Source organism: Citrus clementina, unplaced genomic scaffold (genome assembly GCF_000493195.1).
Source record: "Citrus clementina cultivar Clemenules unplaced genomic scaffold, Citrus_clementina_v1.0 scaffold_8, whole genome shotgun sequence".
NCBI lineage: Eukaryota > Viridiplantae > Streptophyta > Magnoliopsida > Sapindales > Rutaceae > Citrus > Citrus x clementina.
The window spans coordinates 1,959,836-1,987,731 of record NW_006262022.1 but is presented as its reverse complement, the minus strand read 5'-3'; the positions used below and the strand labels follow the sequence as shown (position 1 = coordinate 1,987,731).

The 27,896-nt window shown below is 33.9% G+C and overlaps 3 protein-coding genes across 5 annotated transcripts; all 3 read left to right on the top strand.

Moving 5' to 3' along the window:
- The first annotated feature begins 6,897 nt into the window (after positions 1-6,897).
- Positions 6,898-12,070, top strand: LOC18033593 (nucleobase-ascorbate transporter 4). 2 transcript variants are annotated; one of them, XM_006422738.2, is made up of 16 exons: positions 6,898-6,975; positions 7,058-7,142; positions 7,313-7,590; positions 7,783-7,880; positions 7,966-8,142; positions 8,240-8,340; positions 8,441-8,516; positions 9,322-9,381; positions 9,527-9,711; positions 9,870-9,966; positions 10,206-10,292; positions 10,386-10,444; positions 10,782-10,873; positions 11,078-11,155; positions 11,268-11,428; positions 11,536-12,070. In XM_006422738.2, exons 3-16 carry the CDS (start codon positions 7,476-7,478, stop codon positions 11,752-11,754), a joined length of 1,605 nt encoding a protein of 534 aa, XP_006422801.1. In that variant the 5' UTR covers positions 6,898-6,975; positions 7,058-7,142; positions 7,313-7,475; the 3' UTR covers positions 11,755-12,070. The 2 variants fall into 2 exon arrangements, with proteins under 2 accessions (XP_006422801.1, XP_024034574.1); XM_024178806.1 differs by lacking the exons at positions 6,898-6,975; positions 7,058-7,142 and having other exon boundaries at positions 7,253-7,590.
- A 516-nt stretch (positions 12,071-12,586) lies between these two features.
- On the top strand, positions 12,587-15,845 carry LOC18035524 (nucleobase-ascorbate transporter 4). The gene is made up of 14 exons (XM_006422737.1): positions 12,587-12,677; positions 12,918-13,015; positions 13,109-13,285; positions 13,356-13,456; positions 13,532-13,607; positions 13,723-13,782; positions 13,974-14,158; positions 14,286-14,382; positions 14,646-14,732; positions 14,832-14,890; positions 15,025-15,116; positions 15,218-15,295; positions 15,381-15,541; positions 15,627-15,845. Exons 1-14 carry the CDS (start codon positions 12,587-12,589, stop codon positions 15,843-15,845), a joined length of 1,581 nt encoding a protein of 526 aa, XP_006422800.1.
- Positions 15,846-22,368: 6,523 nt separating this feature from the next.
- Positions 22,369-24,855, top strand: LOC18035320 (protein NRT1/ PTR FAMILY 1.2). 2 transcript variants are annotated; one of them, XM_024178805.1, is made up of 4 exons: positions 22,369-22,504; positions 22,652-22,869; positions 23,178-23,740; positions 23,817-24,855. In XM_024178805.1, exons 1-4 carry the CDS (start codon positions 22,408-22,410, stop codon positions 24,694-24,696), a joined length of 1,758 nt encoding a protein of 585 aa, XP_024034573.1. In that variant the 5' UTR covers positions 22,369-22,407; the 3' UTR covers positions 24,697-24,855. The 2 variants fall into 2 exon arrangements, with proteins under 2 accessions (XP_024034573.1, XP_006422799.1); XM_006422736.2 differs by having other exon boundaries at positions 22,652-23,024.
- The last annotated feature ends 3,041 nt before the right edge of the window (positions 24,856-27,896 follow it).

Sequence of the window (27,896 nt, the reverse complement as noted above, 5' to 3'; positions counted from 1 at the left end):
CAATGAAGGGAAGAGCCAACCATATCGATATATATATATATACACATATAAAGAAGATTAGTTTTATAATTCATTACATTTATGATATGACCCTTCAAGAATTGTTGTTTTATATTATGGTCCAGTCGAAGCAAAATCCGGTTCTTTTATCTCCTTGGGAATTGTACAGGTTAACAGTTGTTTGTGAATCAAAACGGTTATAAAATGTCGACAAAAACAATGTACCCGGCCGAGTCAGGTTTTCGGTGTTATAAATTAAATGAATAAATCCATCAATCTTATATTGTATTTGTCAATATTTTATCTTTTTTATTATTTTTTTATTATTTTAATCTAAACAACATTGTTTAGTGTAAAGATTCGAGTCTTCATAAAAAATTTATGGAGGTTAGTTTCAATAGTTACTCAATTATTAATTAATTGAGTGAAGACAATCTATTCCTTACGAAATATGAGTAGAGTATGCATCCATCTTCCTCGAATATTAAATAGAGTTTAAAACATTTGGACAAATGTTTCAGTGTATCAATGTACGACGGTAGTCCTAATTGTAAAATATGATTATCAATATTAATTATAATATCTGATATAATATCAGTAACAATCTGTATATAACAGAATTCAAAAACAACAACAACAACAACATTGCTCTTAAAATAATCGACTTATGCATCAAACATATAATTGCTTCGCAACACCAACATCATTCAATCTGCCTCTTACAAACTATTGAACTAATAATACTTTTCATACCATTGAGTTTTGGTTTTGTACGCTAACTGCATTAATGTGAACAAATATTTATCCATAAATGTATCATCAGTTTACCGTCTCCAATACGATAATTTTGTTTAAATATACCTTCCTCGGTTGTAGTTAAAAGTTTTGGTTGTCTATAATATAATATTGTTAATAATTGTTTCGTAAACTTCATTAAAGAAATTCATTAAAAATTGCTGCTTCTTTTCTAGGAAAGAACTCACTTTTAACATATATATATATATATATAGAGAGAGAGAGAGAGAGAGGGAGCCTCTAAGTTATAATAATTGTAACATACATCCCTCACGTGAACCACACAAAATTATAGGACCCACAAATTGTATGGTTCACATAAAAAATATATGTTACAATTATTGTAACTTAGCATTTACCATATATATATATATATATACATTCGTAATTTATATTACAATCCTTCCACGTAACAAGTAATGATTTATTGCGAATCAATTTATACAGTGATAACATAGCTCGGGGTGTATCAGACGTAACTTGTAAAATTACACTAAATAGAAATTGTATTAACTTAGTAAAATATTTGTGGTATTAACTTAATAAATATGTATTTTCACCTTACTAATGGCCGGCCAACTTTCAATCCATCTCTTACTTTAATAATTGAAAACTCAATATCACCAAATGGTTAATGGACATCACAAAAGTGCAAGCAAGTAAACGCACCTGGAAAAGTTGAACAACGAAAGCTCAATTTAGGATTAAGGTTGGATAATTATAATTTTAAAATTACAGTATTAAAGTATTTATTAAACACTAACAGTTATAACTTAGAAGGTAAGTTAATTTTCTTTTATGCTTATATGATGAAAAATATATTATATTTTTATTAATTTTGTCAAAGTTATTATTTAAAATTAATATTTATTACATACTATTAATTTTTATTTTATAATTACAACTTTTTTTTCACAATAATTGTAACTTAAAAGATATAACACATCAATACTAAATAGGGCCTAAAAATATTTAGAGAGGTTGATATATATAATTTGAGAACAATCTCATCCCACGTTGGCTGAATTGGCTTCACGTGCTAGCTATGTGTCACAATTATATTTTGTAGCTCTAGCTTAATAATAATAATAATAATAATTTTCCATAATGTTTTTTTTTTCTTTTTTGTTTAGCATTGCCTTCTTGTAATAATTAACAAACAGATCATATTTTGGGCTCGAATAATTAGCTTTAGCTTTGGGTTTCTTGTTTCATAATTTGAATCTCTTTAGAGCCGAACTAATGCAAAGTCATCATAGGGTGCTATTTTAAGCTTTTCCATCTCATGCAAAAGAGGTAGACGCGTGTGCAATTCTAATTCTAGATTAAAATAGAATGTATATATATATATATATATATTTGAAGAATGACATTCAAGTTATGGAATCAAAATTTCTGTCATTTTATACCGGAAGAGGGATAGCGTGGGGCTGAGTCGCTGAGATGGCAAATAATGTATATAATTTAGAGTTCTTGGAAGTGAACGTATGCAATTTATAAAATAGAAATTGATTCGATTTATACAATGTTTTTTTAACAATGCAACACTATTTTGAGCAATACGTAGGTACTCAACGTTATTGCTCGATTCATTTGTAAAGTATGAGAAAATTTAGAATGCAGCAGATGTACCATTTTAATCATATAATAAGTAAATAATGATATGATATATATATGTATTTAGTAGTAGTTATATTAAATTTAATTACACATGTTATGTATGCATCAATTGATTATAATATATTAAAGGTGTCATAGAATTTCTCTTTAGGATGCACGTGCACAAGATAAATGATGATGTTGTAATAATGTTAGAGGAAATTAGAGTTTTAACTTCCTTTAACCTCTTATTTAAATTTTTTTAAAAAAAATCATATTTGGTAAGTAATTTATGTCTATCTTATCAATTTTTTATTTAAATTTATTTGTTTGACCTTACTGTGGATAATAGGTTTATCCTTGAAAATACAATAGAGGAAAGTGTTTTTCATTTTTTAATTAGGCTTGGTTTGATATAACCTTTCAAATAGTATTTATTTAAATAGAATTTATGTTAGTAGATCTTTTATAAACAAAGGTTCTACCTAAAAAATTTTAGTTGTTTCGTTGTCAATGAGAGTTTTTATTCAAAATTATAAAATTTTTATAACAAACAAGTTTTTTAAAGTTATGTTATGAAAAGAATGAAATAAAATTATTAAACAAGTAAATAATATTTTTGAAATTTTAACATTAAAAAAAAAAGCTTTTCAAACTCTACTCTCAAAATCCTAAAATTTGAGTTTTTACTAGTAAATGCAAAATATCTTATTTAGTCATCAAAAGCTCTACTGTTAAAAAAAAAACCAAATAACAATAAAAATTTTAATAAGAACTTATGAGATTAAATAAGTACTTATGATCATTAGATAAGTTATATTAAATAATCATCTAATCACCTCTGATTGATGATTGTGTTATTGCTTATAGCGATTCTATAAAACTTTATGTTTTGTTTTATCACGTTTTTGTAACGTTATGCACCTCTTGTTGTGAAATTTTCGAAGCCTTGACAATATTGTGGAATTGAGCATATTTTGTAATAATTTGCCTCGTTCGTTAGCATAACAAGATACGTGTTTTTTTTTTTGTTTTTTTTTTCTTTTCCTCTTTCCCCAAAATCCTGAAATTATTGTATTGATCAAAATTCATTCTAATATTTTTTTTTTCAATTTTTCTGATGATATTATATAAAGAGTAATGATATAGTTACAAACTATTGTACAAATTTATTTTGTACAAACTGATGTGGCGCTAATTCATTGGTTAAATTAAATATCTCTTGACCCACATGATTTATTTCTATTATTTTATATTTTCATTCAACTAATGAATTAATGTCACATCAATTTATACAAGATAAGTTTATATAAGCGTTTGTAATTGTATCATCACTCTTATATAAAAAGCTAGGGTAGTGCTCTAAGTGTGGACTTATAGATAATTTTAAAACGTGAATGGAATTAAAAGATAAAAAAGCAACTGACTTCCATATGCTAATTAACCGTGGAATAAAATACAAAGAAAGGCATTATTTTGAAGAGTGTCATTTTGACAAAACGTGGAAAACGTTTTAGCCACGCGTATGGTGCATACAGGCAAGGATCAGGCAAAATGGCAAATCAATATTTGATAGAAACTTTTGAAAGCAACCTGTCACATTTAGACAAATTAATGGTAGTTTAGCTGTTAATTCAGTATTAATCAAATCAAATGAATTCTAGAAATTCTCTTAGTTGCACAAAAAGCTTGATAAATTTGAAGTTATGTGGAATCTTCCGTTGGCGAGATATTTTGTGTGACAAAACACGCTGTATTAAGTCTGTAATTTTTTTAATAGTTTAATTTAGTCCTTATTTTATTAAAACAAGGGAACTCTCATTTTAAAAAATATCCTCTAAATTTACTTATGTAATAACAAATTTTTGTACACAATTATAATATGAATTACTAGTCCACTCAAAATTTGACACCAAAACCATTTGAATAGATGATTTCTCGGCTGCCCGGCCCCCTAACCATTTTCAAACCAAACAGCGAGGAGAGCCTGCGAATATGATTTTTTTTAAAAAAATTATCTTAATTTTATAAAGTCTTAAGTCATCATTCAATAGACAAACTCAACTCGTATTTGAATTTTAATTTATAGGAAGGTTCATTTAGGGGAGTTTTGGACGATGCAAACGTAGAGTAGGTGATAAATCATAAAATAAATTATATATTTTGTTTTCAACAAACCACCCTTTTGTGTGTGACCAGTTAAAAACCTTGCTAACTTGATTATATATATATATATATTATCATAAAATTAAAATATGACCCGACCCGACCGGCGCCTTACCATTATAATTTTAAAATAATTTCAGCATTGAATGAAATGGAGTATGTTCTAATTTGTTGGGGCTATAGCCAAACGCTACAGAATATCTGCCCCTGTATGTGTTTAGATTTTAGATTTTATTTTTTAATTAAATAAAAGATTGTTATTTTGCTTTAATATACGATTTGAAAAATCCAATACTATTTTTGGCGGATACACAGACGCAATTGGCCTTTATTAAGTGCAAAGTTGGCAAAGAACAAGAACTGTATCATGTACGGTGACTTCTCAAATGTAGAATACGGTGGGCCTGAAACATTTGGTCCAAGTTTATCCACGACCCCTATTCATTAGCCCACTTTAATGGAACCAAGATACCCCCAAGCCCATAAATCCCTAAATCAAAAAAAGAAAAGAAAAAAAGTGAAAGTGATTAACTAATAAAAACATCAACTCGCCGCGTGTAAATTGGTTGGCTTGATTTTCTTTCAAACTTGAAAGTAAATTTGGCTTGTTTTGAGCTACGGTGCTTCACATCTCAAATTATTTATCCTAAAAAACTATCTCGAATGATGTGGCATTCATCAATTGGTTAGTGAGAAATTAACCCACTAAGATTTTTTAAAGAATTATCAACAAATCAATGAATGACACATCATTTGAGATAGAATTTTGGGATAAAAAAATTTAGGATGCCTGTATAGTTTTTAAATATATATTTGATCTCAAGTGATGCGTCATTAATTGAGTGGTTGATAATTATTTACAAGATTTAAGTGAATTAATTGTATTATCTCACCAACTAATTGATAAATGCCACATCATTTGGAATAACTTTTTAGGTTAAAAATGTTGGGATGTGTAGCACTGCTTATTTTTTAATTGCGCCATCACACAATTGATCAAGTCATTAAGAGTTTCTATAAATGTCTCGTTGTAAATATTGTAAAGTAATATTAAAATAAATAAATGAACGAATAAAATAAACGTCAAAATTGGGCATGTGTTATTCCCCTTTGTATTGTCCAATTTGGATTATTATTGTTCAACAAGTAAATCAATCAGGAATAAAGTATAATGGTTGGCACACTTTCCTTTGACTACTAGTTCCGTGTCTATAAGACAAACTTTTGCAAAAAGAAACCAGCGTTTGACTTTATTATTTATTTGTTGCATTTTGTGCCTTCTACATTGCTATTTTTTCTACAAATAAATTTCTAATCAATCTCCATTTGAGTGCTTGAGTGGGAAATCAAGAAAACTTAAAACAGTTCAGTTAACCCAAAAAGAAAAGGGGGGGAAAAAAAAAACTACGGAAAGTGCAATGAATGTAAATCCACTTTAAAACTTTAATCATAAATGGTTAACTAATTTTAAGTAATTTGGATTAACTTGACAAATTGAAAAACCATGCACTAGGGGAAAATGTTCATATTTGGAGGTCCGAATTTATCTACCATTCAAAATTTCAAGAATATTCGGTTGAATTGTTGTTGAAACATGTATAAAAAAAATCAAATCTCGTTAGTTTTGAATATTACCAACAACTCAATTGTTAAGTTTGATGAATAATTTTAACCTAAAGTTCGATATATAAGTTATTATTGGGGGGTTAATTTGATTAGCTTCGTGTCGTATTTCACGTGTGAGTATTATTATTATTTTGAATTGTCATTTCTTTAAGTATGTAAAACGTGGAGAGGGCAAATATGAGATTTTAATAGATTTCGAGAACTTTTTGGTCTTTGTCTAGTAACACGTGTGAAGGATTTTCTGCAGCTACTGAGTACTGACAGGGAGATGTCTGCGAGTCCGTCACATTATCTCTGCTGCGCTGACCTGTAAATATCCTGTAATAATTACAAGCGACGCCATACGTACCAAAAAAATAAAAAATAAAACAATATTCAAAAATCGAAGTGTAACTAACGGGTGATGCTAAGTTTTAACCTACGGTTCATGTAAAATTCAAGCGGATCCTATTTGAATATTATATATTTTTTTTGGGGCATATTTTGAAGACATTGTAAGTTAGTTAGTAAGGAATTAACAAATTATTAAAAAAAGGAAAAAAAAAATTCAAATTCCATTCAGATTCAGCTTCTCAGGGCAATTAGCGAGCATTGGAATTGTCCGAATCTTTTTAGAAGAAAGGCAAAAAAGCTCAAAACGCAAGTAGTAACGCTTTAAAACGACTCATCACCAACAAGCTCCATGTCATCTTCATACTCTTCCACATTTGAAAACAAACAACATGCTGGTGGTATCAGACCCTTTTATTATTATTATTATTTTGAATTATGGTGGTATCAAACTTACAAGTTAGTTCAGCATCTTCTAAAATATACTAATTAATTAGTTCATTGTTGTATTTTTTTTAAAAAATTAATCTCAATTCTGCAGTGTGGATGCTGTCAGAAGGCAAAAAAGAGCTAGCTTTTTAATTTGTGTCAGTGAAGAATCTGTCACACTCATGCAGCTGCAGTAGGTAGCTTTCCGATCTCTTTCTCTCGTTCTCTAGTCTCCGCTAATAAATCAAAGCAAGAAACGATTCAACAACTGTAGCAAAATTCATAAGTAAACAAGTATAATTTTGCAAAAACATATTAGTGATTATAAGTCATAACGACGCGGCCTAACCTGTCCTAATTGTTTAAGTGTCTCAGCTCATCACCATGATCATCAATCCGTCATCAGTGTGCTTGCTCTGGCTGTTTCTTGCACGACACGTTTTCTCGCTCTCTCGCCTCTATATCTGAAGACAAGCAAAGCTTCCTTGCTTGAACAGAAACAAAGGAAAGAAAGGCGGAACGGCGCAACAATGGCGGGCAGCGGTGGAGGAGGAGGAGGTTCGAAAGCCGATGAGTTTCAGCCGTTTCCGGTTAAAGATCAGCTTCCCGGCATCGACTTTTGCGTCTCCAGCTCGCCTCCTTGGCGTAACTTTTCTATCTTTTCGTTCAAAATATAAATAATGCATGCATAATGCATTGCTTGGATACGCCTCTATGCATGTAAAGAATAAGAGATAGACTGAAGAAATTGAAACTAATATAAATAAGTGAAGGAAAATGTTTTGCATTTTTCTTTTAATATGAAATTCTTCTTATTAATTGTTGCATTAATTGCAGCTGAGGCGATAATTCTTGGATTTCAGCATTATCTAGTAATGCTTGGAACTACAGTTATCATTCCATCTATGCTTGTCCCTTTAATGGGCGGAGGCGATGTAAGGAGTGTTTTGAGAAAAAGTTCTAATTCATGTTTACAATTTCTGTTGACTCAAATGCTTCTGTAATGTTCTTGATGAACAGGTAGAGAAGGCTGAAGTCATCAACAATTTGCTCTTTGTTTCGGGCATCAACACACTCTCGCAGACTTTGTTTGGAACTCGGCTCCCGGTTGTGATGAGGGGTTCCTATTCTTTCATTATCCCTGCTGTGTCCATCGCTACGTCCAACAGATTCAAGCAATACACTGATCCCCATCAGGTTGGTCTGCCGTTTTCTTCTGCGCTTCTCTAATTTTTTGGATATCAAGAGGATGAGTTGGTTGTTAATTAATATAATGAATTTTTGCTATTTGCAGAGGTTCAAGGAATCCATGAGGACCTTGCAAGGAGCAATTATTATGGCGTCACTCTTCAACATGATAATTGGTTTTTTTGGCTTCTGGAGAATATTTGGAAGGTAGGATGTAGCTTAACTGCCTTAATAGATTCGGTGAAGTCTTATCTTGCCATGAAGCTGATATTATATTGTGGTTCTGTTTCGGTTTCTTGTGATGCAGATTTCTTAACCCTCTTGCTGCGGTTCCCCTGGTCACCCTTACTGGACTAGGTCTATATGCACTAGGTTTCCCAAGGGTAAGAATGTCAAGGGTTTTGCTTCATTCTTCAAAGCAAAAACAGAAATGGCTAGTTTAATATACGTTTTCATCTTGTTTTGAAATGGGGAATTTTGGTTCAATTTCGATGACCTTATTTGCTAATGTTAATTATGCTTCTCTGCTTCCAAACTGTTTGGAGTCATTTCCCGAGTTAAAGAAGCAATTTTCTTAGTTCTTTTCCTACATCCATACTGTTGGCTTCGAAAGAATTTTCAGCCAGCTCAAAAATGAAGTCCCTTGTGCCCTAACTTATATAAATTTACACTGCCTATTACAAAAACGTAGCGTTGAAGTTTAGGCGGTCAAGAGTATCACTTCTGTTACTAGTCAGCTGTTTATGTTTATTTGTAGTCATATGCTGGATTTTTGGGGACAACTTTTGATATTAGTAGAATAACTCCTGCACTCCTTAATGTACTTATTCTGTGACTAACATTTATCTGTTCCTATCATGCTTAGTTGCTGCTCAATGTCACAATGAGCTGGTCACAGACACAGAATTCCAGGCTAATTAACATCTCTGAATAGTTTGCCCAAGAACCATTAGATTACTAATCTTAAAATGCTGGTTCTGGATCTTTGTTGTAATGAAATTTCGACCGAGGGATCTTTATGGCTTTGTGTCTCACTGATTTAATCTTTTAAATTACATGTGATATGGTTAGAAAGTCTTTGTTGACTTCCATTTTCTGCATAACTCTTTGTGTTGAGTTGCATTTTCACCTCTACAATTATCCCTTTTCTGAAAATGACATTCTCTTCTCTTTGGTGAATGCTTATAGCTGGCAAAGTGCATTGAAGTTGGACTCCCTGCATTAATCATATTGGTTGTTTTATCCCAGGTCAGATCTATTCTTAGTTGTTCTTGTCTTTAAATCTATAAAAAATTTAAAAACAATGATCCTTTTCACTGTTCACTTAATGGAGTTTATCTTGAATTTATTTTGGTTTGTCTAACAATGTGGATGACTGATTCTTAATTTGCAGTATATTCCGCATATGTTGCAATCCAAAAGAGGCATATTTGACCGACTTGCAGTCCTCTTCACTGTTGCTATCGTATGGGGATATGCTGAAGTTTTGACTCTTGCTGGTGCTTATGATGATAAACCTTCAAATACTCAAATTAGCTGTCGTACAGATCGTGCTGGACTTCTTAAAGCTGCTCCATGGTGAGCTTATACATAACAGCCCAATTGAAATTCTTGTAAAATTATTCTTTTGTACTTTGCTCAAAGGAGATTTATCTAATCTGATATTAGCCAGTGCAAATGATTCCTTGAGGAGTACTGGCATTATTATGACCTTTAATTTTGTTTCTCCTACGTAGGATACGGGTTCCATATCCATTTCAGTATGGAAGCCCCCGTTTCAATGCTGGTGATGCATTCGCTATGATGGCTGCTTCTTTTGTTGCTATTGTCGAGGTTTGATTTATAAAGAACTATTCTGAACATGTGATTAACTCCTAACTGGGAATGAAGATTATGAGATGATGCAAGCTGTTTTGCCTTTTTTTTCTTTTTGTTTTTTGGTTTGGTTTGTTGAGGGGGGGACGGGGGGGGGGGGCAGTTAAGAGTGGTGCTGCAAGGTTTAAATCATAAGGAAGGATAATTTGTATTGTGATTCTAATAAGATGAACCTTTTTCCTTCTTTTATTGAGCAGTCTACAGGTACGTTTTTAGCAGCTTCAAGATATGGGAGTGCCACCCCTAAGCCACCGTCTGTACTAAGCCGCGGTATTGGTTGGCAAGTAAGGGATTCTGCTATGTGCACTTTTATTATATATAGTCCATAATTCTGGGTTCTCAAATCAAGATCACTGGTTTGATTTTCTGAATTCCAGGGAATAGGTCTTTTGCTGGATGGTGCTTTGGGCACAGGATCTGGCTGCACTGCTTCAGTGTAAGAAAGTTTAAACTTTTGAAGTTAGTGAATAGCTTTTTGTAAAGAAGTCTTTATGATGAGGGCATCTCCACTATGACTCCTCTCTGCTTAGGCATAGAATCTCAATACCTGCATAAACTGTAATTAAGTGCATCAAATGAAACAGTAAAATTGGTTAATGGCAATCTGTAATTAATATTGGATACTTTGATTTATTTGTAAAATCTCACATAGCTCGGAATGTGCACAGCTGTCAGTGAAATTGCCACACTTGCGTGTGTAACCCTGTGCATGTGCCAATCCTAGCAAAATGACCTCCAAAACTGTGAGCTAACAGGTTTTGTTGCTTTTTCAGTGAAAATGCAGGTCTTTTGGGATTAACACGAAATGGAAGTCGAAAAGTTGTTCAGATATCAGCAGGATTTATGCTTTTCTTTTCCATATTAGGTGAGGTTCTTTATGTGTCCATATAAATAGTCCTGGAATTTCTTGTGTTGTTCTCTAATTTGGCTTAACTGATCACTCAGTACAGTTCAAGTGCATTTCCCTTGAAATAGGATCTTAGAATTGAGCATATTTCATTTTTAGTTAAATATATGGCAAAAGAGGTACTTACGCGTCCGATGGTATCATAATTAATGTTGTTGACAGGAAAATTTGGGGCTGTTCTTGCCTCTATTCCATTACCTATTGTGGCAGCTCTGTACTGTGTCCTCTTTGCCTATGTGGGTATGTATCTCGTCTACATCTTTATAAAAAAAAATTAAAAAAAAGGCTGAATTAGTCTCTTGAGTGAATTACTGCAATCTCAACACCATCTGATTTTGTATTTCGGGTTCAGCTGCGGCAGGTTTGAGTTTCCTCCAATTCTGCAACCTGAACAGCTTCAGGTCAAAGTTTATTTTAGGATTCTCCCTCTTCATGGGCCTTTCAGTGGCACAGTACTTCAATCAGTATCAGCTCAATTCTGGACACGGCCCAGTGAACACTAAATCAACATCGGTATAGTAGACACATAGCTTTGTTTGATAGCCTCGCCATTGTTTGTTTACTTTTTACTAAGAGTACCATAAACCAATTCTATTTTTTTTTTCCCTTAATGATTACAGTTCAACAACATAATTCAAGTGATTTTCACATCCCCGGCAACTGTAGCAACCATTGTTGCTTACTTCTTGGATTGCACTCACAGTCTTGGGCACAGTGCAACAAGGCGTGACAGTGGCAGGCACTGGTGGGCGAAGTTCCGCTATTTTGAGCGTGATACCAGGAGCGAAGAGTTCTATTCGCTGCCATGGAACCTTAATAGGTTCTTCCCTTCATTCTAAGTTTGGAGGTTTTACAATGGCTGCTCTGTTGAAAATATGTAAAATCAGAGATGATGCAACAAACTTGAGCCGCTGGCCAAGCTTGTAATTACAAGTCTTTTATAGATGCTTTAGAATTTGCCACTACAGGTTCTAGTAAAGGATCAGAAATCCCTTTACTATGTTACAAACCTGACATTTGATGTAAAGAAAATAGTGTTGAAGGAAAATCGATTGCCCTTTAACTTGGAATCTTTGATGTGACTTGTTTTCGTGTAATGCTCATTGTGGTATTTGAATCTATGAAGTACATCCCATAAGATCCGCAAAACTTACAAAAATACCCTTTTGCAATTCTCTCTATTTCTTTCGGTAGCATTAAATATTATAAACTTAAATTAAGAAAAACGAGACATACTAAAAAGCTGTGTCACAAAAACAAAGAGGCAACGCCCTCGCGCGTACTATCAGTTCCTTCAACTGCAAGATACTTTCAATTTCATAGTTGCTCAAAGCATAATACTTAGTTTATGTATGTGATATTATATGGAATATCGTTTCCTATAATTTAAGCCTTGATGTTAAGCTAATTATGACCTTATTAAAAGAATAACGGCTAGTTGTGATATTAAGAATTAGTAATAACTATGTAATGACTGTACTTTATATTCTGTAACTTATAAGAATCATTATAAGATTTTTTAAACGATTTTAATTCAGCAATAAATAGTTCCCATTTTTGCACTAGTGCTTTCCCTTTTCCTTAGACTACACTCTTCTTCTATCTGCGAAGCTCTTTAAGACAGAAACCAGTGACACAAAGTGCTGCGGAAGTCGTTGATTTGAGAGCAGAATGGCATCAAAACCTGATGAGTGTCAGCCACATCCTGTTAAAGAACAGCTTCCCGGCGTCGACTTTTGTGTCTCCAGCTCACCCCCTTGGTGTAATTTTACAGCCTTTCCTCATGTTTTTATATAATCAGTGTGGCTCCATGGCTTGAATACTCTGTTTTTCCTTTCCAAGCTTTCTTTTCGGTTCAAATTTTGCTTCTAGTTTAATTGAATTGTGCTTTTTTTTAATCTTAGAAGGTGATAATTTGAAAAATTACAGTACTCTGATTTACTTATACATAGTTTTTTTATGTTAAATTATTAAGTGCTAATATTTATTACATTGATTGCAGCTGAAGCAATGATTCTAGGATTCCAGCACTATCTAGTAATGCTTGGAACCACTGTGATCATTCCGACAACACTTGTTCCTTTAATGGGTGGAGGCAATGTAATGACTTTTAGCGAAAACTTTCTAAAATTAGATGCATTTTTTTTTTAATTATTATTCGTTCAAATTCACTAATCATCTTGATAATAATAGGTAGAGAAGGCTCAAGTAATCAACACTTCGCTCTTTGTTGCGGGCATAAACACACTCTTGCAAACTTCGTTTGGAACCCGGCTTCCTGTGGTGATGGGTGGTTCCTATGCTTTCAATATCACCTCTATATCCATTGCTGCTTCCAATAGATTCAACATATACACAGATCCTGAACAGGTTGGTTATTGCTTTGTTAAGCTCATAGATGGTTAACAAAGTGCCTGTCTTTGATGGTTCCATTTTTCAGAGGTTCAAAGAATCCATGAAAACTATGCAAGGGGCACTCATTATGGCATCACTCTTCAACATGCTAATTGGATTTTTTGGATTCGGAACAATATTTGGAAGGTAGAATGTCACGAAAGCTGCCTCATTGCATTCAGTAATTTCAATATTTACTTGCTTCGGTTTCTTGTGATGCAGATTTCTTAACCCTCTTGCCGCGGTCCCTCTAGTAACTCTAACTGGACTAGGACTGTATGCACATGGCTTCCCACAGGTAAGACAGCGAGCCCAAACCATTTAAAGTGCTTTTGCTAATTGCATAGGGTTGTGCTACTTTCTTCAAAGCAAAAACAGAAGAAGTTAGCTTATCCTTTGTTTTGTGCTTGTAGCTGGCAAAATGCATCGAGGTTGGACTCCCAGCATTGATAATACTGGTTCTTTTGTCCCAGGTCAATTCTATTCTTTAATTGCTCGTCTTTCAGTCAACTGAAATTGTATATTTACTTGAAAAACTCCGCCTTGGAACATAGCATGGGGTGCTCGGTTTAAAGTTCCTGACCGCTGCCTATTGTCCTGTTTATGCTCTCTCTACTCCAGGTGTTATTTTGTCTAATCCTTTTTTATAGCTGATTCAATGCAGTATCTTCCCCATGTGATGAAATCCAAAAGAGCCATATTTGACCGATTTGCAATCCTATTCACTGTTGCTATTGTGTGGGGATATGCTGAAATTTTGACCTTAACCGGACTATATGATAATAGACCTCCAAGCACACAAACTAGCTGTCGTACTGATCGCTCTGGACTCATTACTGCCGCTCCATGGTAAAATTATTCTTTTCAATAAAGTTTTCTTTAAAGAGATTTATCTAATATTAGCTACCGTAAATGATTCATTGAGGACTAGTGGTATTATTATGACCTTCAACAATGTTTTGCTTCTCCTTCACAGGATAATGGTTCCATTTCCTCTTCAATGGGGTCCCCCTCTTTTCAATGCTGGTGATGCTTTTGCCATGATGGCTGCTTCTTTTGTTGCTATTATTGAGGTTTGATTTATAAAGAGCAATTCTTATTATGTGACTAGCTGTTACGGGAATTGAAGATCATGAAATGATTTTTATTTTAATGTTTTCGGCTTTGTGGGGAGCTAAGCATGGTGCTGGAACCTGCAAGACATAGATCATAAATTTGAACGCTTGCGAAAATTATTTTGCTTCAGCTTATCGCCCATGGGTTTCAAAACCTGTATATCGAGAATCTGCATTATGATTCTACTGAGATCAACTTGTTTCATTCTTTTCTTTGGCAGTCTACGGGTACATTTATTGCAGCATCAAGGTATGGTAGTGCCACTCCTATGCCACCTTGTGTACTCAGCCGCGGCATTGGTTGGCAGGTATTAGCAAAGGATTCTCGCCATTCCACTATTGTCATCTATGTTTCATATTTGTGGATTCTAAAATCAGGGTCATTGGTTTGATTTATTGAATTTCAGGGATTAGGTTTATTGCTGGATGGAGCCTTTGGCACAGGAAGTGGCTGCGCCGCTTCAGTGTAGGGAGATTTTTAACTTTTTGAGTTTGTTTTGATTACCGCGCTTGGTGTTTTAGCCAGTGCATGTCCCTATCCTGGCAAAATGATCTCCAAGACACTATGAGCTATCAAAAGTTTTGTTGCTTTTTTTCTAGTGAAAATGCAGGTCTTTTGGGATTAACACGGAATGGAAGTCGTAGAGTTGTTCAGATATCAGCAGGATTTATGCTTTTCTTCTCTGTACTAGGTGTGGTACTCCATATGGCAGTACAAGCTAGTCCTGGAACATTTCTATTGTTTTTTTTTCACTCGTGAGTCTGATGGTGTCACAATGCATGTTGCTAACAGGCAAATTCGGTGCTATTCTAGCTTCTATCCCATTGCCAATCGTGGCAGCCTTGTCCTGTGTCCTCTTCGCCTACGTGGGTATGCATAGGGCGTAACTTGATCTCTACTAACACGTAACATTTAGACTTGACTTTTTGATTGTCATGAACCGTGGGATGTGCAGCTTCGGCAGGTTTAGGTTTCCTGCAATTCTGCAACCTCAACAGCTTCAGGTCAAAGTTCATTTTAGGCTTCTCCCTCTTCATAGGCCTTTCCGTGACACGTTACTTCAACGAATACCTTTACATTTCCGGACACGACCCTGTGCACACTGCTTCAACATCAGTGCGTATAATCGATACACAGCAATATTCAGAGTACTTGCCATACAACAGTGAAGCTAACTTTCTGATTTTTGCTGTGCATACAGTTCAACAACATGATGCAAGTGATTTTCTCGTCACCAGCAACCGTGGCAATCATTGTTGCGTACTTCTTGGATTGCACTCACAGTCTAGGCCACAGCGCAACGCGGCAAGACTGTGGCAGGCATTGGTGGGGGAAGTTCCAGTATTTTAATCGAGATGCCAGGACCAGTGACTTCTATTCACTGCCCTGTAACCTCAGCAGGTTCTTCCCTTCATCATAGTTTTGAAAATGAATAAGCAGAGGGTATTGAAATTGTTGGACATGGTGCTTTTCCAATCATGGACAATGACTTGGGCGAAAAGAGAAAAAAAAAGTATAGAAGTATTCCATCTCAGTACACAAGTTGTATAACTTGATCTGCTTACTAAGCTACTACATCTTACAAATCTTTTATCTGCTTGTAAAAAATTGGATTCTTTGTGGTAAAATTTATGAAATAAGATCGGCTCTCATTTGACTCTGTTCCTTATTTTAATTACCATTTATTTTGATTATAGTATCTTGATGTAGACGGTTTCTTATTTAATTTTAAAGACAAGCGGATAAAAGGAAACCTAACCGTGCATTCATAGGAAACCTAAACGATGTCGGATTTTGATTCTATATAAAGCACATCACAGATACAGACGCTTTCACATCATCTCCAACAAAACGAACACACACCTGCTCCACTCTCAGTCTTATTTGCGAGTTTGGGTTCAACGATGGCTTCTCCGTTGGCTTATAAGGATGCTGCAGATGGCATAGCAAAAGAGTACTTGATCGATAAGGATACAGAGGCATGCAGAGACACACTACGTGCCATTGTGGCAGTACTGCACGACACTAATAAGAACAAGAACCTTAACCCTAATGACATTCCTGGCTTTGGTAGATACACGGCGTCATACTTGGTGCATAGGCTTGCATCCGAAACTAAAAGCTGGTACGGAGTTCTTGGCCTGAAAGAAGGTCGCGGCGGCGGCGCCACCAGAGTTGAAGAAATCAATAAACATTATGAGGTCCTGTCTACATTGTTTCAGCAGCCGAACATGTGCTCTTTTGTTGAAGTAAAGAATGCAAACAAGCTTGTAACTGAAGCTTGGGAAGTTCTTTCGGATGCAAGAAGAAAGGAAGCCTATGACCTGCTTATGGGCTTTACTAATCGTAAGAATAATAATGTTATTAATGTTCAGTTCGTTAAATCATCAGAAACGTTCAGAAACCCCAGCTCTGCATCCTCATCAACAGCATCGTCGCCTTTGCCGCTTCTTGATCATCGTGCCGTCACCAGGAAGATTGTCAAGATCAGTAGACCACCACCGAAATCGCCAAACTTGTTCCTATAATTAAGGATCAATTTTGTTCTTTCCTTGTAAAAGATTGTTTTATAACAATTCTCCTGGTTTTGTTTGATTTTATTGCTCAAGTCAGGGAAATAATTTTTGTCTATCAAATTGCCGACTTGTAATTATTTCACAACTCAAAACTTAATTTTATGATCAGTTAAATACTAAAATTAATTAGTGAATGATATAAGTTGTTATTAATTTTGAAAATATAGTAATTGAAAATTGGCATTCTTGGTGCTCTTGTGATCGTGTTATTAGTTAAGAATGTACGTAAAAGCACTCAAATACTAACTTATATAAGACACTATATATATGGAATTAGATCTTTTAAATGTCAAAGATGTGTATTTTTAAAAGAAATGAAAACTTTCTTAAATTTTATCAAAATCTTTCCCTAATCTTTCTTCCGCTTATGTGAGGATGAAGATATAGATGATGAAGGAGAAAGTGAGATACAAAATTAAACAAAGACCCAATTACACAGTACAAAAGTTCTTTTTTTGCTCAATGAAATCAAAATCTTAAAACTTCTACAAACCCACCCAAGAAGCAAATTAAGAAAAATGGCAAAGTTTATTCTGCTTGTTGAAATCGGAATCTAAAAAACTTTTTACTTTAAGCCTTTCCTTCATGTGGTGGCTGGTCTGGTGCTAAGATATTTTGTTGGTGTTTTACGCTCATGACTTGAGTTTGGGAAAAATCCATATGTAGAAGTAGCTAATAATACGCTGTCGTTTAAGATTGACCGAAGAGAAAAAATAAATGAGGAAAATAAATCTTGGCCATTGACAACAATAAATGGCGCATGTCATTATCTCCTTAGATTGTGAGCAAAATCTCATATCAACACCAAATCCCAATCCAATTAATTTGTACGTATTGTAATTTAATTTTGAAGAAGATCCTTCTCCTGGTCAAATTAGGAGTTTATTTGCGAACCTTTCAAACCCATCACCCATGCAAAAAAATTAAATCAAACCGATGTCGCTTTTTGACTCTCCATATTTTATATAACATTCATATTGAAAAAAAGTGACTGGACACGCCCTTTCAAACCCACCACCCATGCAAAAAAAAATTAAATCAAACCGATGTCGGTTTTTGACTCTCCATATTTTAATATAACAGAAAACGCTTCTTAATTATAATCTCATCAAAGTTGGAGAATATGGCTTCTCAAATATTAAACAATAACTCGTCAAAAGCCGCAAGGGCTTTCACTCTAATGATAGAAGAGGAAGATGCAAAAATTATTCATCAAAATTTAAAAACTCAATAGTTGAAGAAGAGGCCCACTCCGTAATCATAAACAAGGCTGAAGAGTTCATAGTTTAGAAAAAAAATTTGATTCCGCACTCTACACCCTCAAGAGAGCACGTTCCAAGAACCCTAATCTTTCAGCAATTGATAAATACTACGCAGCCTATGCGGTGCACAAGCTTGCAACTGAAAAGAAGAGCTGGTATACGATTCTTGGTATCCAGATCACAGCACTGGATTTCATAAAATCAAGAAACATTAGGAGTTAGCAAAAGTATTCATTCAGTGATCATCAGCAGGATCAATGTCCTTCATCTGTCATGATTGATAGTGCTGAAAAGCTTATAAATGGTGCCTGTGATGTTCTTTCGGATCCAATAAGAAGGGAGTCCTACAATATGCTTATGGGTTATAGATTATTGAGATCACGTTCACTTGGGAAACCCTACCCAATTTTAGGTCAAAGATTCTACTATTTAATTTCTTTTTGCTTTTTTTTTTTTATTTAAGTCAGTTATTGTTATATTAGGATTTGAGATATTTGCCTGATTTGGGAAATATTAGAAATAACTATAATTATGTTTGGAATGATCTCATATGTTTTTTTCTGATTCTCCCACTCAATAAAAGATCCTTTTATTTTTATTATGAGTTAGGGCAAATTTGGTAATGTTGTATCTTTTTTTAAAAAATTGTTGTACTAAATAAATAATCAACTATACAATCATATATGTTTGGTAAATCTCATTGTTAAATTGTTGTATAAATATAAATGATTGAATTGAAAAAAAAATTATTTAATATATATAAACATGTATATAAAATATTTTTTATTGCGTATATATAATAATTGATAATTAAAATAAATATTTTATATTATTAATTTTATTTTTTATTTTGTCATCTCAGTAAAAAAAAAAAAGAATAAAGAATAAAGATTAGGAAATAAAAGGTGGTGTAATCCAAAAATGTTTTACAAGGAGATAAGATATGGTGCCACATTCATGCACGTGCTGCTGTGCATATATATTAAAAAAAAGAAAAAGAAAATATGCGCACTTCAATTCAGAAAGTTCTTTCACCTTTAATCAAGAAAATGCAGCTATGGAATACATGAGTTCATACAATAACGTTGTGATATTATAATTTAATGTAGTCCCACCTACATAAATTAAAAATATATTGATTTAACGAATATTAATCTACCAATAGGTAATAAATTAATCATATTAATTTATAAAGATAATATCACATTTAGAGCATAAATTTTTATGAAGTATAGAGATAATATAATTAGAGTAATGACTTTTTCAAGCTGTGTGATATGATTTTCATTTTGAGCAATGATCACATGATTGGAAGTGTAATGAAAAATGATAAAGATTAAAGAGGGAGAAGTTGAAGATAACAGTTTTACTATAAAAACTATCTCACGCAGAGAAACAATTTAATCAATATTGACATTAAATAATTTCTTGTCATAAAACGACTACACCATGCTGGAATTTCTTTTAGCATTACAAAAATTAAAGATGAAAATCAAGTCAAATCAATTTCTAAAAGAAGAAAGGGACATTGGAAACTTATTTTATAAAAGTCTCATAGTATTTATATTCAAATTAGTTAATTATTAATTTATGTATTAATGGGAGCTTATTAGAAAATTGAGATTCTTTTAAATTTTTAATTAATTAATTTATTAATTTATCAAGCCTAAAATCGAGAACAATAAAAATTTTTATTCAATCAAATTAACACCTTTATCGATTATAAATTTAATGAAATTCTACTTAACCAATTTTTTAATGCGTAGATTCTTCTCGTTCATGACGTCATCACGCCACCGACCGGGGACCACGGTGCCGAGGGCAACCACAGCACTGACTGAAAGCGATACTAAAATACCGACACGGGTACGTGTAACCAAGTGCGCAAGTTTAGCGTTTGAAAAAATGAAAAAGAAGTTGAAAAGCGAGGATAAGGTGGCCCGCATTCCAAGAATGTGGTGTCGCATTTTCGTTGTTTTTTGGGTTAATTTTATCCTGCCGCCCCCAAATGTTTCAATATTTTTCACCACACATCTATATATTTCGACAATACTTACTCCACACCTAATTCTATTAATTTGATCGTTATGTTTAACGGAGCTATTTGAAATTTAAGTAAATATCCGAAATACCTTTTATCTTGAATTAGAAAAAAATAAAATGAGATAAAATATTAATTTAATAATTAATGTTTACATTAAAAAATTTTATTTCAAGGTAATTAATAATAATTCCATCAATTAAATTATTAAATAAATTTAATTTAACATCATCAAATAATATTTAGGATATAAATTTTCAAATTTACCCTTTGACCGTTAGAATAAATGGTCAAAATAACGGATTTAGGTGTGGAGTGAGTATTGTTGAAATATTTGGGGACACGGTAAAAAATGTTGAAACATTTGGAGACAGGACAAAATTAACCCTTGTTTTTTTTTATTTTTACTGTTTTACTTTAAGTAAATTCAAAGGATGTGGTGTCGTGACTCCAGCAACTCCTGTTTAGTTGAGCTTGAGCATAGATAATAACGTCTGTATCCCTTGTTCTCTATTTATTTTCTAAAACAACGGCCACATTTTATCATTTTATATCAAACAAGTCCTGAATCCCAATTAAAATAGCCAAGATATGAGCAGCCACACCTTAGTCCAGTCATCTTTCTTGTATTCATGAATATGTTCTTCAAATAAATCATATCATTAGACATGTCTATTAATGGAGCAACTAGTGCAAGGGGCTTAATTCGTGATTCCAACAGAAAATGGGTTACAGGTTTTGGGATGAACATTGGATTTTGTTCCATTTGTATGGCGGAATTTTGGGGGCTTTACCAAGGACTCCAACTCGTATGGATCCGCGGCATTCGATTTTTAGAGGCCGAAGTAGACAACCTTTGCATCCTTCAAATGATTGATTCTGAGATCATAGCCCCAATGTGCACACGCCTCTAATAAAATCGATTAAGAATCTTCTAAGAAGGAACTGATTTGTGTCCATTAGACATATTTATCATGAAACCAACTTTGCAGCTGATTGTTTGGTCAAGAATGCCGGTTTTTTACCCTTTGACCTTCATGTTTTCTAAGAACCTCCTACTAAATTAGGTCACTGGATATGTCATGATATGAACGGGACGATAATTCTCCCATTTTATTTTGTCTTAACTTGACTATGCCTTACCCAAAAAAAAAAAATCATATTATGATCCTCCTTTCTCTGAAGATTTCCCTTTAATTTATTAATTTTTTATACTCTTTCTTCTCCATATATATTTAGTAATCTAGACTCCCCTTTTGTTGATATTTACTTGGGATCTTTATAATATGAAATACAATAATAGTTTGTACTATTAAAATTTTAGAGACTATTTTTATATTGAGGTTAAATTTTTTTTATACAATCTTAGGCTAATAATTTTTATACAAAAAGATGAGAGAGCTGCAAAACTTCACACCATAAGATAAGCGAGGGTTGTATTATGCTTTAGGTTTAGACTGTTTAGTGAGGACATGACTCTATTACTAATGTACTGCTCAAATTCGGCCCTAAATGAGAGTAACCATCATTTCCGAAGGTGTCGGGAACCTGTTTTACGCAAATAGACCAAGTATAGTTTGAATAAAATAATATACAAATAGAGGGATCTGTGTGTTATTCCGCCATTCTCTAGTCATTCCACTTCTTTATTTACATATTTATCTTTTTAATTTCCCACTTCTTTCTTTTGACTAGGCGTAACTTCCAACATCCCATAAAGTGGAAGTCACATCGGACGATTAAAGAATTCAAAACAATATCCCAATTCATTAACTAATCACAGATTATTGGCTATTCCTTTGATAAACAGTTGTTTTTAAAATATTTTTCCCCCATACGCAGCATCTTAATTATTTAATTAAATTAGTACCTCTCAAAAGAAAGAAAAAGAAAACAAATTATTTAGTTAATTGGTTGCATCGTTGATGTTCTTCCACTTTCTATCGTATCAGTGCTTTCCACATGCATGTTAGCATTTCTCACTTTCGGTGAGTGCCAATACACTCTCTTATCTACTACGTGTAAAATCTCCTTACATAGATTAGTCTCCATAAACACAAAGAAACAGGAGACTAAGCAAGCAAACAGCAACAAAGAATCAAAATGGAAACATGTTCAGAAGAAAAGAAAATGATCACAGAGCCACTCTTGATCAACAAAAACCCAAAGGGTGGCATCAGAACCTTGCCTTTCATCATAGGTAAGTTATTCATTTTACCCCCCAAAAAAATAAAAATCTTGTGCTTTTTCTTTTAATATGTAATACTACATGCATGCATGTTGATGTTGTTACCCTTTTGATCAATTGTGTGTATTCTATTTTATTTGCTTTATTTTTGGTGGACAGCAAATGAAGCATTTGAAAGTATGGCGAGTACTGGGTTTATGCCAAACATGATACTGTATCTGTGCAGAGAATATAACATGAAAATAACAGAAGGTACGAACGTACTCTTCTTTTGGTCAGCTGCTTCGAGTTTTCTGCCGATTCTTGGGGCCTTTCTCGCCGATTCCTACGTGGGCCGGTATTTGATGATCGGTTTCGGTTGCATCACTTGCCTTTTGGTAATCTTTCACTTCCACGTTCACATCTACGGTTTTCATTTTGGTGGCGCTTCTTGTGAATTTAATCAGCCCTTAGGTACTTTTTCGAATTGCGTGGACTAGACCTTTTGCCTTTTTTGTTGCTTCGACCACCTCAAGGCCCTTTTCCTCAATAGGTGATAAAATTTATGTTTATTGTAATTTATATTTTGCATCAAGTAGCTATCAAGTTTAAATTATACTTATTTGTTAATCTTAATTAACATTTCGCAATAGTTCTTTTTTATGGAAGCTGTAAAATATAAAAGGACTGAATGATTGACTAACAGGGGATGGTTCTGTTATGGCTGACGACAATCTTCCCCCATGCAAGGCCTCTAGCTTGTGACCATCCACTAAGAGATGGTTGTGAATCCGCTACAGGGTCTCAATTGATGCTATTGTATTTGGCTTTTGGTCTTATGTCGCTTGGAGGTGGTGGCATACGGTCATCCTCTTTGGCATTTGGTGCTGAGCAGTTGGAAAAGGGAGATGGCATCAAAAGTAAAAGTGAAAGTGCCTTAAAGAGTTACTTCAGCTGGTATTATGTTTCTGTCTCGGCGTCATCTATGGTTGCCGTAACTTTAATTGTTTATATTCAAGATAACTTGGGCTGGAAGGTGGGGTTTGGAATTCCTGCCGCAATAATGTTGTTATCGGCTCTTTGTTTTTTCCTGGCTTCCCCCTTTTATGTCAAGTCAAAAGCTAACACAAGCTTGCTTTCTGGATTAATTCAAGTCCTTGTTGCCTCGTATAAGAATCGACATATAAAGTTATCATCACCTCAGGCTGCGGAAGAAAGGTACCATCACAGAGAAGGATCCGTGCGTCTCGTGCCAAGTGAAAATTTAAGGTAGCAGTTGCTTTCAGGTGCTACCGAAAATTAGAATTCTTTCTTGCATCTTCTTAAATTTTATTTTTATGTCCAGGTGTTTGAACAAAGCTTGCATAATCAAATATCCGGAACAAGACTTGACTCCAGATGGAAGAGCCTCAGATCCATGGAGTCTTTGTACAGTCGATCAAGTAGAGGAGTTAAAAGCATTGATCAAGGTAATTCCTTTATGGTCTACTGGAATAATGATTGGTGTGACCCTCAGCCAAAGTTCATTTCCAGTACTCCAGGCAAGCTCCATGGACCGACACGTCAGTCGCAACTTTGAAATCCCAGCTGCTTCCTTCTGCATATTTACGATTATCACTCTGACATTATGGGTCGGTTTCTATGATCGTATCCTTCTCCCTCTAGCATCAAAAATCAAAGGGAAGCCGTGTCAACTAAGCTTGAAGCAGAGGATGGGGATAGGACTGCTTTTCTCTACTGCATCAATGGCGGCATGGGCAATCACAGAGACGGTTCGCCGCCGTATTGCAATTGATGAAGGACTTTCAGATGACCCGCGAGCCGTGGTGCAAATGTCGGCCATGTGGCTACTACCTTACCTCGTGCTCAGCGGCTTGGCCATGGCGTTCAACATGATTGGGCAGACGGAATTCTACTACTCCGAGCTGCCTAAAAGCATGTCCAGCATAGCCTCCGCCTATCTCGGAGTGGGGTTGTCAGCGGCAAGCTTGGTAGCGAGCTTGATAATGAATTCAGTCGATGGTATTACAAGAAGTAGAGGAAAGCAGGGGTGGATTCCAAGCAATATCAACAAGGGTCATTATGATCACTACTTCTGGCTTCTCTCTGCTTTAAACATGGCTAATTTTGTATATTTTCTTGCTTGCTGCAAGGCTTATGGTCCATGCAGAGTGGAAGTCCATAAGGCGTTAGACAACGCGGATGGCGTGCAGGAGGAATGTTAGTTCACAATTTCTCTGCAAGTGTCTAAAATTATAGTAGTAAGTTTCGTACAGAGTTAGTAATAGGAGCAGTGTCCAGTGTCAAAACTCCAAAGTCGGTAACTCACATTAATAGGACCAGCACTTTGATGTAATGGGGGGGTTCCGTGGCCCCCCAAAAAAATATAAGATGCGAGAAAGCAATAGTTAGTGATTCCGCACCCACCTTTTATCTCATGAGATTCCCTTGTAACCTTTATTAGTTTTAAGTTTGAAAATTACAGTAAAGGAGTATTGAGGAATATGTTTCATAAGTATATTTGCGTTCCAGCTCCCCCTCCCCATTTTCTTTTCTTCATAAACATCAAATTAACTTGATTTTTAATCTTGATTGCTATTAATTAAATAATAATAATAATAATAAACACGAGATTGCTACTGAAAAGAGAAAAAAAAATCTCCTATCTTTTTTCAGCCTTCAAATAAATCTACCACGCGTCCGATGGAGGCTGTTACAGATGTCGTCGTCTTCGTCTCTGTCTTCTTCCCCATTTAACAATCCAGAAGCCAGGGAGGCTCTGTTTTCCAAGTTGGCAGACACGGAAGAGGAAGCCAGCAAACACATGGCAAAAGAATTATTCAAAGAAGAAAAAATCGATTCCGCCCTCTGCGTCGTGGACAGACTGCGGATGAAGAACCCAAACCATCATGGGCTGAACAGCCACTTCGCTTGTTACGTGGTGCACAAGCTAGCGGCGAAGAAGAGTTGGTACGCGGTGCTCCGGATCAGAGCCCTGTTGGGGTAAAATCAGTTTTTTTAATTAAATTTTTTTTTAGAATCGATTTCATTCCATATATAAGAATTCATAATTTAGAAATTATATCTTGAAAATCTGAGACGATAAACAATCTTTGTTTTTTCTATTGAAGTGATTTAAACTCTCAGATCACGATTCGTCACCACAACTCTTGTTAAATCACGATCTACCACTAAATAATCTTATAGGTTATGACTAAATAATCTTCTAAGTTATGACTCAGGTTTGATATGTACTTGACGTGTGACCGCTTTTATCACCATTAAAAGCAACTAGCAAGAGAAAATTTTTCTCTCGAAATTAGAGAGAGAGAATCTTTTTCTCTGATATCTATAATGTGACCTCTTTCTTTTTTATTTAGAGAAAATAAGTTTTTTTATATCTCCCTTTAGTGAAAACCTTAGACTCCAAATAATAAAAATCAAAAGTCAGGTTACTTGCTTTTTCTATAGGAGGCCCACCTTATAAATAACATAAGACCCCTTACACACAAGCATATTAAATGTAACCTCTCACTAAATAATATATTTAGGCTTTTGACCTAAATAACTAGTTATCTCGCTTATTAGTCATGTAGTGGTGCAGCCAATTAAATGAGCTAACCTAGGGATCATTTTGGAACATACAATAATGGCTACAACAATTAAGCCTGTAATTAAATAAGCCTAATTATTTAATTCCAACTCTACTCTACTATAAGATTGGAACTGACCTTCACAACTGTATGTTCGAACAATAATTCGTCTTAAGTCACATTGATTTCTTTATTGCACAATCATTAGTACCACATCATTAATTAAATCGATATCTCAATTACATCTTGTTCCTTAATACTTACTGGTTTTCTCTAATGATTATTTTCAACATACTAAATATGTTGACACACTCTGGTCAGATAATTCTATGATCAAGTGCCGGAAACCCATCAAGAGATGTGTTGTACAAATTCTATATTGTTAATCTATAACTCCAATACTCATAATTGTTTCCACCAAGATATCGAGTAATCTTGACTACAAGTATGTGTCGTGCCAATTGGTAACTCAAATGGAATAATAATTACAATCATGTAATCATAATTAACTCAAGATTAAGATTACAGTAAAATCAATACATATGAGATTTAATAAGTCTGACAGTTATTACAAAATTAATTAAATCTCATATGTGATATTGTTCAATGTAGTCGTACTACATCAATAAATTCATACATGATCAAGACAAATCATTCAATAAATTCATTACAGTCTATACCTAAATAAAGTGTCCAACTTTATTTATCAACTACGAACTAATTTATTTAATAATAAGATAACTTGTATTTATGTCTTCTGTGAATCCACATGGTGATCACATAAATGCATATAATATGATCAAATGGACTTTACTCAAAATATTAATGCAATTAACATACTTAAATAAAATACCTAATTTATTTTATTAATAAGAAAAATTGTTTATTACAATTAAATAAACAAATATGCTTTTAAAGTGCATATTTTCCCAACAAAACCACTGCGCCGGAGTCGACATGATCAAGAAACGTTACGAGGCTCTAGTTTAGTTGTTTAAACTAGATTGGTGTTCGTCCGTCAGGGCAGATACTGCTAATAAGTTAATTAACGAAGCGTGGGAAGTGTTGTCAGATCCGAAAAGAAGGGAGGCTTATGATTTGTTGATGGGTTTTGATAAAACTGTTCATATTCATGCCGAGAATCAAGATCCTGAAATGAACGTTGTTGTCAAATTGGAGAATCAAGATCCCGAAGATAATAATGATGATAAGCCTAAGCCTAAGCCTACATTAGTAGGAAGGTTTAGGGGAAACACATCGAGCCCTGCTGCGTCGTCGGCGTCGTCGTCATTGCCGTCGAGTTTCCCTCATAAGACGAAGAAGGTTTTGGTTATGAGAAGGAATTCCGGTCAAGATGCGGGGAATTCCGGTGACAAACTGTTGTATAAACGTAAATGATTGAGTTGAACATAAATTTTATTTAACATATATAAACATACAAATATGTATATAAAATATTTTTTATTATGTGTATATAATAATTGATAACTAAGATAAATATTTTATATTATTAATTTTATTTTTTATTTGTTATTTTGCCATCTCAATATAATTGGTAATTATAATAATAATTCCTTTAAATTTAACAATTTTATTTTTTAATTAATAAAGATAATTTTGAATTTGTATAATTTATATAAGGATATATATGAAATTGTATTAAGTATAAAATTGATTCTCAAAGTCGAATTTAAAAATTATTTTTTCCATGTTTTCGAAAATTCGTTGTAGAGAATGGGGTGATTTTACCAAGAGTAATTTTTTAAAAAAATTATCGAATACTAAAATTAACTTTTATCTTTTAAAATTACTTTTAAATCTCCTTAAAACTC

Excerpts from the sequence above, each read along its gene's own strand:
- LOC18033593 (XM_006422738.2), top strand. The coding sequence starts at position 7,476 with ATGGCGGGCAGCGGTGGAGGAGGAGGAGGTTCGAAAGCCGATGAGTTT. Across the intron at positions 9,382-9,526 it reads TATTGGTTGTTTTATCCCAG|TATATTCCGCATATGTTGCA; the intron begins GTCAGATCTATT and ends CTTAATTTGCAG. Across the intron at positions 9,967-10,205 it reads CTTTTGTTGCTATTGTCGAG|TCTACAGGTACGTTTTTAGC; the intron begins GTTTGATTTATA and ends TTTATTGAGCAG.
- LOC18035320 (XM_024178805.1), top strand. The coding sequence starts at position 22,408 with ATGGAAACATGTTCAGAAGAAAAGAAAATGATCACAGAGCCACTCTTG. Across the intron at positions 22,870-23,177 it reads GTTGCATCACTTGCCTTTTG|GGGATGGTTCTGTTATGGCT; the intron begins GTAATCTTTCAC and ends ATTGACTAACAG. Across the intron at positions 23,741-23,816 it reads GTGCCAAGTGAAAATTTAAG|GTGTTTGAACAAAGCTTGCA; the intron begins GTAGCAGTTGCT and ends TTTTATGTCCAG.
- LOC18035524 (XM_006422737.1), top strand. The coding sequence starts at position 12,587 with ATGGCATCAAAACCTGATGAGTGTCAGCCACATCCTGTTAAAGAACAG. Across the intron at positions 12,678-12,917 it reads CTCCAGCTCACCCCCTTGGT|CTGAAGCAATGATTCTAGGA; the intron begins GTAATTTTACAG and ends CATTGATTGCAG. Across the intron at positions 15,296-15,380 it reads TGTCCTCTTCGCCTACGTGG|CTTCGGCAGGTTTAGGTTTC; the intron begins GTATGCATAGGG and ends TGGGATGTGCAG.